This window comes from Ptychodera flava, chromosome 8 (assembly GCF_041260155.1).
Source record: "Ptychodera flava strain L36383 chromosome 8, AS_Pfla_20210202, whole genome shotgun sequence".
In the NCBI taxonomy this organism is placed as follows: Eukaryota; Metazoa; Hemichordata; class Enteropneusta; family Ptychoderidae; genus Ptychodera; species Ptychodera flava.
In genome coordinates, this window is record NC_091935.1 from 29,024,478 (window position 1) to 29,042,455 (window position 17,978).

General features: G+C 36.9%; 2 protein-coding genes across 2 annotated transcripts in view; one reads left to right on the forward strand and one right to left on the reverse strand.

The window, feature by feature from the left end:
* Positions 1-360: 360 nt before the first annotated feature.
* Positions 361-12,315, reverse strand: LOC139138972 (zinc finger protein AEBP2-like). Its single transcript, XM_070707628.1, has 5 exons — positions 12,127-12,315; positions 9,561-10,064; positions 8,200-8,324; positions 4,389-4,456; positions 361-4,131 (listed from the first exon to the last, which is right to left on the reverse strand). The coding sequence occupies exons 2-5, from the start codon at positions 9,823-9,825 to the stop codon at positions 3,981-3,983; spliced, it is 609 nt and encodes a 202-aa protein (XP_070563729.1). The 5' UTR covers positions 9,826-10,064; positions 12,127-12,315; the 3' UTR covers positions 361-3,980.
* A 3-nt stretch (positions 12,316-12,318) lies between these two features.
* The window catches only part of LOC139138970 (DNA-directed RNA polymerase I subunit RPA1-like), a 66,144-nt gene continuing 60,484 nt past the window's right edge, over positions 12,319-17,978 (forward strand). The window contains exons 1-3 of the mRNA XM_070707624.1: positions 12,319-12,598; positions 14,691-14,878; positions 17,411-17,538. Of these exons, the coding sequence (XP_070563725.1) occupies positions 14,719-14,878; positions 17,411-17,538 (288 nt within the window). The 5' untranslated portion in view covers positions 12,319-12,598; positions 14,691-14,718. The remainder of the gene's footprint in view (positions 12,599-14,690; positions 14,879-17,410; positions 17,539-17,978) is intronic.

The window sequence follows — 17,978 nt, forward strand, 5'->3', positions numbered from 1 at the left end:
GCAACAACTAGGGATTTTATAGTGACTGATGGTCGCCATATTTAAAAATGGCCGCCACACCAGAACGAGGCTCAATCTGTGGTGGCTCGGTATCCAAATTGATTTATATTATGATAATCTACATTCATACCAAATTTCATGCTTTTATCACAAATGCACAATTGTTATGAACATTTTGGTTATGCCGCGCCACTATTAGTTCTATCTACATTTCTCAATGTGGTTTTGTTTGTACCGTGGTCCATTGGAATTTCAGGTTGACCCAATTGACATTTCATGGACAACCGTACCATCGCTAGTTGAAAAACTGTGGAGATGTTGTGCGAACTAAAGAAAAATAACACGACAAAGTGGCAGGAATTGACAAAAAGAAATACTTTATTTTTTTCATAAAATTTGGATCTTCACATAAATCTAGAAATATTTACATCCATGAGGACAAAATACCGTTCAAATAAGTACTTCAAAGAAACTATGGTTTTATGTTTCATATCACTATCAGCACAATATTACATCTCTGTAATATTGGGTCTTGTTTTAAAGGCATATGATGCAACGAGGTTTGCTGTGGGCTTTACTTTCATTTCACCATGTCTTTGATGATTTTTTTTAACAGTTGGCAAAGGGGAGAGCAAGAGAAACTATCTCAGGGATAAGAAATATCACAGAATATTTTCATACAAGATCATGTCAAAACACATCTGTAAAAATATTGCATGCAGTGTTGTATTAGACCGTCCAATTCCAGATATCTTCAGATGAAATGCTACATGTATTGCTGTTGCAATATACAACTAAATGAAATGCTACATGTATTACTGTTGCAATATACTACTAAATGAAATGCTACATGTATTACTGTTGCAATATACAAGTACTACTAAATGAAATGCTACATCTTTTACTGTTGCAATATACTACTAAATGAAATGCTACATCTATTACTGTTGCAATATACCACCAAATGAAATGCTACATGAAGTAAAAATGCCAATAGTGATTTCTGAAACTAAAATACTGTACATCACTACAATTTCATGGTTTGTGTGTATCTACATGTAAATTGATAGCTTTTTTAACTTAAGAATACCTAACACCTTGTATTTGATAGAAGTGGGGCTAAACCCCCCCCTCTGCAATGGCAGTGAAACAACAGAGTTGAAAATAGTGTTCTATGAATACCCTGAGTTGGTGGTATTTGAATTTGACAATGAAGTTGAACACTACAGATTCAGCTACTGGTGCCAGCAATTTGATCTCTAACCCAGACTATTAAATTTTTGTAGTACTAAAGTCCCACTTCATCACTGAAAACAATAAGATTGGGTCAAAGTATCCGTGTATCGAGGGGATGAACATTTGCATATTTTGGGTCAACCATCTGTCAACTTTAATTTGATTGGAACCTGTATAATGACAATATTGCGATAGCTAATGCTCAAGCTAATCAAGTAAAAATTTCTACAACAGTGGAAAACAGCTATCAGTTGACCGTTCCCGGAATAGTGCAGGAAAAATGATTTTAATTTTACACATTATTCAATTGATGTGCAACTTTTGCATCCAATATGGTGCTTTCATTTACTCTTACACTGAAAAGAGCATTTGAATTGGGTAAATTTCCTGACTGAAGATACATGAACTAATGGAGATCATTACAAAACAACCCCAGATTCTTAAGACACATTGAACAAAAATCATCTTTGACATTCATGCATTATACATGACTGCATTGTGAACCCCAATTATTCACAAACAAAAACAGGCATAGACTTGTAAGGCCAAGTAATTAAATCTTTGTTTTGCGTCCACCCGCTTAGGTTTTTAAAGTTTTCATGAAAAACACACACAGTGTATCTGTATAGGAAATTTTAGGACATGACCGCTTAGCTTTTCTGAACCAAAATTTTGTTACAATTTTTCATTTGCTGCAATCAAATTACATTGTGATAATTTTCTTGTGTGTGTTTTTCAGCTGCTTTGACGCGTACCTTTTCCCATTTAGAGTGGGAAATTTAGAATTTAATTACTTTGGCCTAATTTGTTCAGTTCTGACACCTGTTCTACTTTATCTACTTGTACTCTATATTGCAACATAACATTCAAATTCTGATAATTCAACTAGAAACAATGCATACATTTCACAAAAAAGAAATAAAAGTTTGGTGAAGCAGATATTAGGCTGTTCACCTCAATTCCCTGTAAACAGGTCAACATTCACCATTGGTAACAATATGTTTGGGCCAAACCATTGCAGTGATAGGGTTAAGAGAAGGATAAACTACTGAGCATTGCCACAAATTTGGATGACAATAGATTGTAAAGAATTGGAAGATAGGGACATTGCCATGACTGGTTACACCAGAAAGTTAACTCCATCAGGAATCAAAAACTGGCAATAAAATGCTTTCTTTGGGTTTGAGATCTGAAGTGAAATAAACATTATGTTCTGTCAGTAATTAATTCATGAAGTTGACATAAGAATGTTTTATAAATTAAATGATGGTTTACTAAGCAGAATATTTTCATGGTATTTGTGGAACCTAAATTATTTAACTTATCACAGTTATAAGATAGCACATTAGTTGCAATGAAAAATCAATGTCCTTGATTATCTTATTCTAATTTGTTACAAGTAAGATGAGAAAAATATAAATTATAAAATGTTCTCACATGAAAAATCTACATTCACAAGTCGGCAGTATTTTACAAACAATATGAACATCTGCATGTTTCAAAATTGATTTGTAAATGCAAGTGTGTGACTTCTGGTTACTTTTGAGAGCATGAATCTTTTACTTTGAAATCTACTTTTGCAAAATTAATTATACAACGTGGATATGTCAGAGTGTTTTGATCAGCCTGTGAGAGATTCCTGCCGTACGTATTGAAGCACTGAACTGCTGGTATAGAGTTGGTAGATTTCCAATTGAAAGTCACCATGCAAGGCTATAATGATTGTTGTGTTACCAGCATAGACATTATATACAGCAGGGTCATCAAGTTTTGCCTCTACAATCAATTCTCAAGCACTTGTCACTGCAGTGTTTGCATACAGTATCAACTTGCATATCTCTGTTTATAAAGCAAAAAGATTACAATTCTACTTTTGTTAACAAACATACTTGTAGTTATAATAATCATGTGATGATACACACATACGGCATTTCCAGCATTTCCGTGCACCGGTATGGGCATATGTATGAGGTACTCTCATTTCCATAACTGCATGGTATTACCCAGGGTGTGCAAAAACGTTAATTACAAGTTTTAAAGAAAAATGTGATTTTGAACTCATTGGTAAAACAACTGTACACTTACAATATTTAAAAGTTCATAAATCTACTGAAAGGAAGTTTTGTTTCAGCATGCACTGCTTGCTGACCTTGACTGGAAAGAACACAGTGTATTTACTGGATATGTCTGTGATATATGTATATGTCTATATAGTATATGCTACATGTATAAATATTACTCCTGGCAAACACTCATTGCAGGTAGGTTTTTAGAGTCATCTTCTTTAACCTGATCACCCCCATTCCCCTGTAAACTGGTCCACAATCACCATTGATAACAATGGTGGCTGGGCCAAACCATGCTGGTGAAAGGGTTATGACAAACTTCCAAAATGAAAGCGAATACGGCACTTGAGTTCTTCCCTCACCAGTGAACAAGGCCAGCAAAGTCTATTCTACCATTTCATAAGTAACGACATCAGCCGGTAACAACAAATTTTACCAGCTTTTCCTGGCATCGATGACCAGTACCATGACACCAATATGTCGACCCTGTTCTGGTTTGCGGTATAATAACTCTCTCCTTCAAGGTTTTAACAACAAAAGAAGCCTCTTGCCCAGCAAACATAACAAGAAAGCTTTATCCCTAACCCTAATTACTACGTAGTCCCAGAGTAGTAAATGATCAGACCTGTAAACTTTAAGTGGATATACCACAAGACACACCATTTTTCAATAACTCCCCTACTTTCGTCTATTCTTCCGATGGTTTCTGACACGGTGAGATTTGCCGGGATCCAACTGGCTCATGGATTCACTTGGCAGTCGTGACAGGTGCATGGTTCTAGTATGCATACTACTGGCCTGGCTCTCAGCTACCCATACATCTGGAAGACTATCAGATGAATGAAGCAAATCTCAAAATGCTGAACTGCAAATAATACTGTGCAAGGTAAAACTACACAGAACCACAAATAATGAAAATTTCATGCAATATCTTATTTATACCTATCATTTATGTATTCAGCTATTTAAGCCAACATCTGTCAATGACATTGAGTCAATGTGAAAAACTTTGTTGAAAAGAAGCTGTTTTATCTAGGTTGTCTTGTTGATACAATTGTCATTATCGCAGGATTTTGATTGACTTACAAGTTTTCTGGAGTCCAATGCAAAAGAAGTTTCACAACTCCATCACTTTCTTTCCTTCGGCCAATCACCTAGAAGAAGTAAAACAAATAGCTGTCAATGACACTGTAGCTCCCATCCTGGACTATTTAGTGTTTGTTCTCTGGTCAGATATTTGAACATGTGTGAAAGGGATAAAGTGCATGAAGTGAAAATACTTAAATGTAATGTACCGGAGACAATGAAATATGTTTAATGTATGTATTCAGAATATAAAATGGAAAAAATACAGAATTAGATATATCGAATACTGTGATACAACCATTAACTCAACAAGTCATTTCCAATGACATAGTCCCCACTTGTAATAGGAGTATTAGTCTTGATGGGGCAGGAAAATGTGGTCATTAAGAAGTATCACTGGAGTGTATATGTTGAGATCTATGGGCACATAGGTCTATGTCGTTGTTCCCAATTTGAAACACATGAGGCATGTCTAAGTTATGGTTCTAAATCGGGAAAAAAGATCAGACCTCTAGCAGTATTGGCCAGCCAAGAATACATATGCGCATTATAAATGAGGTACAAGATGTGACATCTGAAGGTCTAATACCCTATCAAAATTGGAGGGTATAGAACTTGTGGTTACTGAGATATGCATATATATGTATAATCAAGGTCAAAGGTCATCGAGGTCACATGACATTTTGAAAAAAAAATTATATTGCTAATTAATCCCTATATGCCAAAAAATCAGACTCTAGCTCTATTCGCTTGCCCAGAATTAGATGTGTACATAATTAATGAGGTAAAGCGTGTGTTGTCATAAGGTCTCCCATCCTACTAAATACAAAGGACATAGCACTTGTGGTTACTTATTTATTGACATAAACATATATTTTAGGTAAAAGGTCATCGAGGTCACATGACATTTGGTCAAAAAATTTCTCTCCTATAGTTATCCCTATATACCAAAAATCAGACATCCAGCTCTATTGGCTTGCTCAGAATGAGATATGTGCATAATTATTGAGGTACAGTATGTGGTGTCATAAGGTGTCCAATCATACCAAATATGAAGGGTGTAGCACTTGTGGTTACTGAGTTATGGACAAATATGTATATTTGAGGTCAAAGGTCACTGAGGCCACCTGACATTTTGTCAAAAAATTGTATTGCTAAGTTATCCCTATATACCAAAAATCAGACCTCTAGCTCTATTGGCTCGCTCAAAATTAGATATGTACATAATTAATGAGGTACAATATGTGGCGTCATAAGGTGTCCATCATACCATACATGAAGGGTGTAGCACTTGTGGTTACTGAGTTATAGACAAATATGTATATTTGAGGTCAAAGGTCACCGAGGTCACGCGACATTTTTGTCAAAAAATTGTATTGCTAAGTTATCCCTATGTACCAAAAATCAGACCTCTAGCTCTATTGGCTCGCTCAAAATTAGATATGTGCATAATAAATGAGTACAATATGTGGCGTCATAAGGTGTCCCATCATACCATACATGAAGGGTGTAGCACTTGTGGTTACTGAGTTATGGACAAATATGTATATTTGAGGTCAAAGGTCACCGAGGTCACGTGACATTTTGTCAAAAAAATTGTTTTGCTAAGTTATCCCTATATACCAAAAATCAGACCTCTAGCTCTATTGGCTCGCTCAAAATTAGATATGTGCATAATTAATGAGGTACAATATGTGGCGTCATAAGGTGTCCCATCATACCATATATGAAGGGTGTACCACTTGTGGTTACTGAGTAATGGACAAATATGTATATTTCAGGTCAAAGGTCACTAAGGTCATGTGGTCTGAGATATCTGCATGAACGGATGGACTAACAGACGGACATGACCCAATCTATAAGCCCACTGGACTTCATCCATGGGGACTAAAAATTGTGTCACTACATCCTTTTTGCAATATGAGAAACTAAATTTTTATTTTTCGTGGCCTTATACATGGGAGTCTATGGAGATCCGCCTTATACATGGGAGTCTACGGACGTGTAAATTAAAAATACGCAAATTTCAACACGATTTGCCCAATTTGGGAAAGGTCACTCCTATGCACTTCCATACCAAGTTTCAAATCAATCAGACTTGTGGTTTCAGAGAAGAAGATTTTTTGACCAAAAATGGGAGAAAATTACAAAAAAATTCATGAAAAATAGCAAGTCCAAGATACTGACCCAAGATTTGCACAATCATTTCATGTCAGCCCAAAGTACTTACATGCTAATTTTTCATGTAATCTGCTCAGTGGTTATTGAGTTTTTTCAATTTTGACTGTTTTTACATTTTTTCACTTAATTTGCATATTTTTGGCAATGACAACTTCATTTGAACAAAATCTCATCTACAGCCCATCATCCATGTACACACCAAATATCAGATGAAATGTACAGCGGTTTTGGAGTTTTTGATGTTGACGGACAGACATACAGACATACAGACATACAGACACAACATACAGACATACAGACATACATACATACAGACATTCCCTAGCCTATAAGAATAGCTCCATTGCCATATATACATATGGCTACGGGAGCTAACAAGTAGCTGTAATTTTTGATTTTTTTCACTACATTTGTTTTGACTGTCAACTACAGTTTCTTGTTCTACTCCCCAGAGAAAGTTGAGATACACAGCATTCAAATTGTTAACTCAGCATATACATTTGTAGACTGCATTGTTATTGTTGAAAGGTGTATTCTGGTCTGGACTAGAATTGAACTGTAAACAATAACAGTTAATCTTACACTTAGAGACGCTGTGCTGACAAGTTAAATAGTAAGTGTGTCAACATGCCATGGGGAGTAAACAAGAACTTGCAATTGATGAATAAAAACAAAATAGTGAATAAAAAACATCAAAAGTTACAGTTACTGGCCTTGTAACAAGTGGCCAATCAGCAATCACCAATGGCTAAGATTGGTCATGTGATATTTGAATGTCTAGAATAGTAGTTTTGTTCTGGTATTCAGTTTTTTATACAAATACATTTTTTTTCACTTATGCTTGGTTTTCACATCTTTTTTAAAAAGGAAGGGCAGTCCTAATATGGGAAAACCATGGACAGAAGGATTTCAATGCCTGAACAATGTTCTCCATAGCTTTGAAAAATGACTAATTTAAATAACAATGTATAATCTGCATACTCTCCTAGAGTTCTTAAAATCCTCATGTGGGAAACCCTGTTGAATGTACGGTAAGATGCATTATAAACCTACATCTACGCTACCATGTACCTATAGCTTACTTGTTTATCCCTTTCCTGCCAAGTCCATATTCACCATCAGGTCAAGATGGTTAAAATTAATGAAACACAACATATTCCATATGGTGTATTTAAACATAATACTGTACATTTGAAGGCTGTTGAAAACATATACTGTAAAGTTGATTTTTTTTGACAAAAGATGCTATAACATACCAAGCCAAGTGGGTGAAAATACGTCATGTTTTGGCTCAAAACCGCTTTTACTGACTTGGCTGATGGGGAAGTGATACAGATTACTGTCTGGCAGGAAAAGGGTTAAAGTAGAATATTGTTCCAAAATAGTTGCAGCATATACAAGGTTGATGCGAAAAGAATAATTTTGTTCCACAGCAATGTCTAATGCTAAGTCTAGCCTGCAAATTATGCATGGTAACTGTAAGCTACAAACAAAACTCACTCATCGATCCCACAATGCTCTCCATAGAGATTTACTTCTGACTGAGAATGCAAATCCACCATAAAATTCTAAAATTTTACATTTTATAACTTTGTGGACGACTGTGGAATGAGCTTAGAAAGGTACTTACAGAGCTGCGGAATATTATGCTATTGCCTCCACCTTCTGTGTCCAGTTTGGTCTTTTTATTGAGTTGTACAAGTTTATGTTTCAACACATCTACTATTCTTGAATCAAAGTAGTCATCAGTTTTCACTGTGAATGAAAGGATGTCAGCATGTCATTGGTATTTATGTATATACATGAGTTTATATACATTATCAGATAATTTGTGTACATGATTTGATGACATTAATGCTATTATGGTCTACAGTTTGATGTCGGTGCACAACTAATGGTACAAAACTACATGGTGAAATGTGACTAGGTCTATACATGCCTTGTTATGAAGATAGAATCAGCATGGTATGGTTGTGTGTATATGATTTTATATTTCATGTGTGAGGTTTGGAAGAATTAAACCCAGGTTTTATGCTATTTTAAAATCATCACTCAATAGCTGGCTACGACAGCATTCAGCTGTGTATCCTCTTTCTACAAAGTTGTATTTATTTCTGTAGTTTGTCTATGGAGCCTGGTAGAAAGAGGATTAATTTGATCGAGTGATTGGTTTTAATGTGCAATACTTTGGTTTATGTTCTTACATTACTTTGGTATAATAACGGCACATCTTCCTTGGTGAGTATTTTCATATACCAGTCTACTAAACATCACATCACAAAAAGGTGAGCAGAGTCTTTCATTGGGGTGATTGGTTTTCATACATCCTGCTTACTGATTGTCTCAGACTTTGAAGTGATCTTTACACAAATGAGTAGCACAGCTACTGTATCATCATTTATTGAGGTAACACAGAGAAAACACCCAGAGTGTTGGCTTAACAAGAGAGTTTCTATTCTTTTCAAGTGCTCTTTTAAATTACTCTCCGTACTGTGGTGATTACACATTAGCAATTTTTCTCCAGAGACGCACTATAAATCACATAGAATGCTATTCAAAAGGTCAAAAGAGACAGTTAATCTGAAACATCCAATTACCTTGGTGCTTTTGCTGTTTGTAACTTTATTAATAGGAAAGTGCACACTGACCTAGATTGCCGATGTGCATACTGACCCACATTGTGTGATAACAAGGTAACTAATGGTAAAGGTTAATGGTCTCAAGCCGTTAAAAATTCCCTTCTGAAAATAATTTGCATAATCAATCATACATTGAATATTCTATTGACTTGACTCAGACACTGTTACATCTCAGGGTTTGGTATCATCACATATATTATCATAACACATGTACAAATTTTGTTTCTTTAGAGAAGTATGTTTCTGCCAAAAATAATCACCTGGAATCAGCTGTAATAGGTTCATAGTGTTTTTTCACAGTAACCACATACAGACTTTCTGTGTGTCATAAATGATGTCCATCAACCCTTACCTAGTGATACCCTCCTCTTAAATCTCGTCCTCTTCTTTTTTAGAATTTTCCCAGGACTGTCTTCCTTACTCCTAGTAGTTTTCTGGCCATTGCTATCATTGAAATGAGTTGGTACGTGTCTTGCTAGACCATTCCACGACCCAAAGCTAGCATTGCAACCACCGATCACACATTTGAAAGGCTTACCACCGCTGTGGAAAAGCATGTGTTTGGCCAGCCAAGTCTGGCTCTTGGAGGCGTGTTGTACACTTTGCAGCCTTCCCATAAGCAAATGTACGTCTCGCCAGACTGGCACTCGACATGGGCAGTCGTGATATGTTCAGCTAAGTCACTGCTGCAGCTTACCATGGCGTTACACTTATCCCATTTGCAAGGGATGGACGCTGGATTTGGTGGTGGTGTCGCTGTCATAATTAGATATTCATGTATACTGCTTTGTTATCTTCCTTTATTTGCTGTAAGTATTGAGAATACACTCTGTCGATATTACTGTTGAAGGTAATCCTGTAAAAGAGCCAATAGCAAAAATTTCACCTCAGATTACATCAATCACGGTCCCTCTGTAACAGTGCACAGATGAACTACCTATCAAGAAACAATGATGATTGATAACACTTCAACAGGACGGTTCCTCTGGGATATTCTTTTAATTTACATGTTTAGATCTCAAATAGCAACGCATTGCAACTGATTCTCTATTGCGACTTCTTTTACTACTTTTTCTCACACAAAATTCATGTTGTTTATATTTTAAAGTGTCTCCACATGGGGATTTTGAGGGATGGGATACTCCCCATCTTTTTCAATCTATTCATATGTTAATACCATACAAAAACAATACATTTTCACAACAAAAGAATATGCAAATTATGCATGGATTCTGTTCATCTATGCAAAAACTTTGGTAAACCCTTCATATTTCTGGGCAGAACACCACTCTGATTGCAACCAGCTGATTGCAACACAAGGACTGTATGACAATCAGTGACTTGTATTGTCCCCCCTCTATTGTCTAAGCTTGTGCTTCCCCCTCACTGGTTTTAAAGGCCTGTGTTAGCGTCAGATTGTCTTGCAAGGAAATTTTCATACTGAATTACAATTTCAATTGAAAACAAAAGGCTATGACACTCCATAATCCTCTTACAGACTAGAACAAACTTGATTCTGGGGATCAAACCCCTGGCCTATAAATGACACTGACAGACTGATTTCATGTAAATTGGCAAACCAGAGCCCTAAATCAATTTTGCATAGCTTTACCATTTACACTGAATATGGCTAATGAGATTAGCTGTACTGTTATGTCTGTCACATTAGTACTCCATAGCAACAGCTGAAACTCTGGATACATGCAGCATAATTCATATGCAAATCATAAAGACCGTCAATTGAAACCAAAACATGACATTACTACACCACTCAGTCACTGGTATATCACTCACAGCATGGATGTAAAAAATATTTTTTACATCCATGCTCACAGCAAGCCACGGTTCTTTGACAGTGCTTGAGGTTCATATAATTCAACATTTGTGAATTAAATTTATACATTTAGAAAAGCTACTGATATCATGAAAATGATTTAAGCCATCTATGATCCAATACAATGCAATGGAATATGTTCTGTCATTGTTCTGCCATGTAGGGAAATAAGAACTGTTGTACATTGCCACAACATATACATGTGTTTATATAGTATACACTGTTACTATCCAATTATTTTAGAGAGCCTTAAATCAATTTTGCATAGCTTTACCATTTACACTGACTGCACACCTTTTTTTTATAACATTCAACTCAGTAAGGCATATTACCTCATGCCCCATCTCTCCCTTTAATCTTTCCGTGTTTGTGCCAAGCTGAAAGGAACATCATTTCAATTTCAAATCCAAGCAATTACGTTTCAATTTAACATTGACTCATATCCATAATTGGGTAGGAAATTACATGGTTAAATATGAGAGAATATAGAAATGTCAACAAAAGGGTATATTGATGTAAATTAATATACCTGAGGGAAGATATGGAAAGTGAGTCTTTATCAACTATGACCTTGAACACATCTGCCATCGGTTCAAGGTGTTTACTGAACAGTACAAGGTAACACTGACGGAGGCATCTTGGAAATCAGTATCGGTGAGAATCGTTACCCTTCAAAAATTGTCCAATTGGACAACACGTGTGATGGGTATCTCTGGTTTAACGCCATTGACTAGCATCTTCAATTTCAGAAGAAATCCAAAGTGAAACGAAGTTTGTAACTGACGTAAGGGAGGATACATTCGTTAGCATGCCATGGCGCGCGTAGCGTACCCGATGCGCGCATATGGACTCGCCTGAAAATCCATGTTCTTTTAGGATTTTAAATAAAAAAAATTAAGAGGTTCAAATGAGCGCCTTGGCAGTCGGTGGATAGAGTGGAGAGAAGCCATTGAGCCTCAAATTTCCAACTTCATGATGTGACTGCGAATCAACCGGACAGATGTCAAAATCAAACGGTCGCACGCTGCCAGACAAAGCAGGACAGCGCTGCGTGCTACAGCGAAGTTCAAAAACTATAACTTACGCAAAGGTGGTTTAGTTTTCTTGTACTGTAGACCCTCCTTGTGAGTGTTGAATTTGTTTTAGCTACGATATTTGATCTAGTTGCGACGAGTGTTCTGACTAGCGACTTCTACTTGGTGTTCAACAACAGCTGATGACCATTCGCCGCATATCGACATCGTCAACTCCAAGTCTCGTAGAAGTCGGTATTCTCGTTGTTGAGCTCGGACTGTACCAATTTGACTTCAAGAGGGAGGCTCACAAAATAAAGCTTGTTGAAACGGGTTAGGTAAATACTGTGTTCAAGTAAAGTAAAGTTTCAGGGCTATTATTATTGATGCAAAAATACATATTAAGAATCTATTAGTTGAACATTGCTACCAGACACAAGATTAGTTACATGTGTTTAATTCATACTTCCTAAACTATCCCCTATCTGGAATAGTCCTTCACCTTCGTCCACAAGAGAGGAAATATGGCGATTTCCGGGCTGGGTGAGTAGCACGTGTGAATGTATACATTGGTCACGGACTCGTCGCTGTCGAATTTGAGTGCACGGATGCAATGTTCTATCTTCAATCATAGTTTGCATTTCGTTATGGTACTTTACAGTGCTTTAATATGTACAAATTATGAAAAATGTATTGCGTCTCTTCCCAACTGTCCTGCGATCTGGGGAGGAGGTAGGAAGGGAAACACACATAAACTGCAGCCTCCAGGTACCATTTCAGGCGTTACTGATGCATGATAACAGGGCACACTCTTTTAAATCACTACGAAACAGTATTGAACCGTGTGCCATGGAGGTGCAAGCACAGTCTTCTTCTCAGGCATATGTACACACGGTCTATGGGGCGCATAGACGCAGAGTGGAATAGACCACAGGTGACTGTGGTGCAAGGTGAATAAAGTGGATTAGCCCTGCTTTAGACCCTACATTCAACATGAAGTCTGCATCCACCCACAGCCCGAATAAGAGGTACTGTGATCCATCCAAAGGCTCATAAGGCATAATTAGTCTAAATAAAAGTTTACAGTAAATTCAAATTGTTTATGTCGTGAAGTTATAAATTGCACATTGGCAAATGTAATATTTCTGTCAGCATAGTACACTTTCATAAATACCATAACACTGCTGTATGGCTGACACTGAAGTTGGCCCCTTTCTTTTGTACACTGTCCAGGGATGGGGATAGAGCTGCAGTACACAGTAGCTCAAGGTTTTGCCCACAGGTACCACCATAGTTAATAGCGCTTTAAGGGGCCCTTTCTACTTAAGCGCTATCAACTACGGTGGTGCCTGTGGTTTTGCCAGGGTATTTGGGTCGGAAGGCAAAACCAGACCAACTCAAATACACAGGCAAAACCTCGAGCTACTGTACTGCAGCTAGGATGGGGAAGACAAGTATTATGAATTGCATACAGTACCATAACAATGCAAATTCGGCATAGATTCTGAACATCATTTAGGATTTCAGTGCAGTTAGGTATTTGTATGTAAGTAGACCGTGATGACAGAATTACAGTATATTTATCGTAAATTTCATATGTGCAAATTTATTAATAAAATATTAAATGCCAGAAAAAAAATGCATCTGCCAGATGATCTATACACACAGCTCATTTATGCCCTAGGTCTCTCTAGACTCTGGTGCATCCATGAAGGTAGCAGCGCTTCTACCTCCATGGTGCATTCATGGTTTGAACAGAGAGGAGTCCTTTCTATACATACATTGCTTTCAATATAAACAAGTTTGTCTTCAAAAGTAAGGTTACCTGAAGAGGTGTCTGTTAAGACAGGTTTTACTGTCTGTAAATGGAGGCTTTAATCGCTATCACACTTTAAGGAAACTATTATTCTGCAAAATGTGACATTCTGTTTCCTAGTTTCACCACAGTGTACATTTCCTTTTATGAAGTCAGCTTTGCTTCCTGAAAAGTATTAAAGTGTATGTTTGGTGTGTTCAACAATTCCTTGCTAGGCTACATACACCAACACTCCAAACATACAAAGAGGAATATAGGAAGGCATGGCCTGGTGAGAAAGTTACTGTAAAAGTATTATGATACTCAAATAGTTAAGACAAATAATATCACAATTTCAGTGTTTGGGTCTGGTATCCAGGATTCATATTCTCTTATTTTTCAGTAGAGTTGAAACAATTATTGTCTGACATTTCCATTTGAATTTAATTTAGCTAATTGATCTGTCAGCAGTTAGTAAAATTTTAACAACAACAACAACTGTCTACAGCAACACTCATCACAAATACGTCTAAACAAATAAATATATATTTGATTATACACTAATCAACATACAATGTTAAGATCAATAGTAACAAAAATAATGGTTTACACTTCCATATTACCATGGAAACAGAGATAAAGAACTATATTTTTTTATTTCAGATTGCTGTGGAAACTGATTCCATTCAACATGATAAAGTCTATTCCCTCAAAGGTCTAAACAAATATGTATTTGATTATACACTAATCAACACATAATGTCAAGAGCAATAGTAACAAAAATAATGGTTTACATATTACCATGGAAACAGAGATAAAGAACTATATTTTTTATTTCAGATTGCTGTGGAAACTGATTCCATTCAACATGATAAAGTCTATTCCCTCAAAGCGTCTTTGTGGTATCCGATTTACCAACCTGTCCACGGAAGAGATCAAACGTCTTAGTGTGAAAGAAATAACAAACCAGGCGACATTTGATAACTTGCAGCATCCGTCCTGTGGAGGACTTTATGATTCAGCATTAGGTTAGCATTTGACAATTCAAATATCTCGTTATGTTGGAAGTTACACAAAAATATATTTTGAAGTTACTGTTTCCTCTTTTGCCCTTCCTAGTTTTGTCATTCCAGTGTTGTCATTTCCTTATAGAAATGGCAATATATACTTTAAAAAATCTGAAAAAATTTAAGATTCAGTAGACAACGATGAAGGTATTTACCCAAAAGCTATTCTTTAGTCCCCGTGGACGAAGTCCGGGGAGGGAGTTATAGATTGGGTCCCGTCTGTGCGTCCGTCCGTCCGTCCGTCCGTCCGTCCGGTCCGTCCGTCCGTCATCAACAGTTTCTCAGACACTGCTGAAACCAATTTGTTCAAACTTGCACAAAGGCATAGCACTATGACCTACAGATGCACGTCGATTTATTTTGTGATACGATCGAATTTGGCCGCGAGGCGGCCATTTTGTTGCGATTTTTCACGTCTTTGGACCATAACTCAGACATCCTTGAGCAGATTCTGTTCAAACTTGGCACAAAGGCATAACACTATCGCTTTCATATCCATGTCAAATAATTTTGCGATACGATCCAATATGGGCGTGAGGCGGCCATTTTGTTGCGATTTTTCATGTCTTTGGACCATAACTCAGACATCCTTGAACAGATTCTGTTCAAACTTGGCACAAAGGCATAACACTATGGTCTACATGTGCATGTCAAATTAGTTTGCGATGCGATCCAATATGGCCGCGAGGCGGTCATTTTGTTTGCGATTTTTCGTGTCTTTGAACCATAACTCAAACATCCTTGAACCGATTCTGTTCAAACTTGGCACAAAGGCATAACACTATGGCTTACATATGCATGTCAAATTATATTGCAATACAATCCAATATGGGCGTGAGGCGGACATTTTGTTGCGATTTTTCATGTCTTTGGACCATAACTCAGACATCCTTGAACAGATTCTGTTCAAATTTGGCACAAAGGCATAACACTATGGCCTACATGTGCATGTCAAATTAGTTTGCGATACAATCCAATTTGGCCGCAAGGCGGCCATTTTGTTTGTGATTTTTCATGTCTTTGAACCATAACTCAAACATCCTTGAACCGATTCTGTTCAAACTTGGCACAAAGGCATAACACTATGGCCTACAAACGCATGTTGAATAATATTGCGATATGATCCAATATGGGCGTGAGGCGGCCATTTTGTTGCGATTTTTCATGTCTTTGGACCATAACTCAGACATCCTTGAACCGATTCTGTTCAAATTTGGCACAAAAGCAAAACCTTATGCCCCTCATATGAACACAAATTTATTTCGTGATATGATCCAATATGGCTGACAGACGGCCATTTTTTTGCGATTTTTTCATGTCTTTGAACAATAACTCAAACATCCTTGAACCGATTTTGTTCAAACTTGGCACAAAGGCAAAGCACGTACTATGGCATGCATATGCATGTATCAATTAACCTTGCGATAGGATCCAATATGGCTGCAGAACTGCCATTTTGTTGGAATTTTGCATGTCTTTGAAGCGTAATTCAAAGGTCATTACACCCATTTTGTCCAAACTTGGCACAAAGATCAAGCACTATGGCATACATGTCAATGTACTTCGTGACATGTTCCAATATGGCTGCCAGATTGTCATTTTTTTCCAATATTGCTGCCCGATGGTCATTTTTGGATTTTTTCATGTCTTTGAGGCTTAATCATATGCAAATATTCCTTAACCAATGTTGTTGAGACTTGGTACAAAGATAAAGTACTATGGCATACATATGCATGTCTACTAATTTTGTGCTATGATCCATATGGTCAATAGACAGCCATTTGATTTCAATTTTGGTGTGATTTTTTTATGTCTTTGAAACATAAACATAGGTCACTGTCCCTCGATGGACTGATTTTGTTCAAACGTGATACAAAGATAAAATACTATGGCTGCATTCTTGTGCACATTAATTTGTTTCATTATATGATCCGAAATGGCTGATTACAACAACATACCCGATCCCATACCATTTCGAAAATTCCACCAAACCATGTGTATAGTATGTGCCATCATGACACTAGAGGCAGTGAGGGCATCGTTATGTGTGATGTAATCAAAAGTTCCTTCAGTGGTCATTACCGGCAGAAATGAGTCATTTATTGAACATTCCTCAGATAACTTTATTATGCAAGTCACAGGCCTGATGCAACCGTTGCATCAATGTCATTCCACAGCGACCTAGACCACAGCTACCTAGACACAAAAGATTATAACAACATGGATAAGCGGGGACTGTGTCATCAACGATGACTTGTCTATCCTAGGTTCTCATTACAAGGTCATTGTTAGAGTTGTGGGTCATTGCCAAATTCACCTGTGATATGTATCATTGACAAAGATCCAAAGTTTCATCACTTCTTCAGATTTAAAAGCTTTTGTTGTTTTGATAAGCAACTTTTCAACTTTCAAAGACGCACTTTTGCATTTACAAGTATCACAAAAACACGAAATCACTGATGTAAAATTTTCTTGACTTCTGTTGACTTTCAGGTCCAGCAGATCGTGATGATGTTTGCAGTACATGTTCATTAAACTTTCTTCACTGTCCTGGTCACTTTGGTCACATCTCTCTGCCTTTGCCTGTCTACAACCCATTATTTTTCAGGCTACTTGTACAGGTACAGTTCCACGCATGTACATATTTTCTACCGAACAAATTTTTGAGTTATTATGTACTTCTGATGCTGTTACTCATTTGTAAATGTCCATAGAGCCAATATATATACCAAATCTGATTCTATCCCCAAACTTTGATGAGTTAAAACCATTGTCAGTCTTTCATTCTTTCAGAGAAATGTACGATAGATATCTGAGTACCCTGAAGTTATCCTGCAAGCAATGCAATGTTGAAGGGTTTGACAATAAGTTTGATGTTGTATAGGTGTCTTACAACTTTCCTGTAATATCACTACTAAAGAGTCTTATTGTGTTTGCTTTATATAAGTATATCCCTTTTCCTGCCAAGTCAATATTTCACCACTAGGTCAAGATGGTTAAATAATGGAAACACAACATATTCCATATGGTGATTTTAACATAATACTGTACATTTGAAGGC

Bases quoted from the DNA above. Each gene is read 5' to 3' on its own strand.
- LOC139138972 (XM_070707628.1), bottom strand. From the start codon at position 9,825: ATGGGAAGGCTGCAAAGTGTACAACACGCCTCCAAGAGCCAGACTTGG. The intron at 8,325-9,560 runs GTAAGGGTTGAT...TTTCATTCACAG, and splicing joins TAAGAGGAGGGTATCACTAG to TGAAAACTGATGACTACTTT. The intron at 4,132-4,388 runs GTAAGTCAATCA...TTCATCTGATAG, and splicing joins CATTGGACTCCAGAAAACTT to TCTTCCAGATGTATGGGTAG.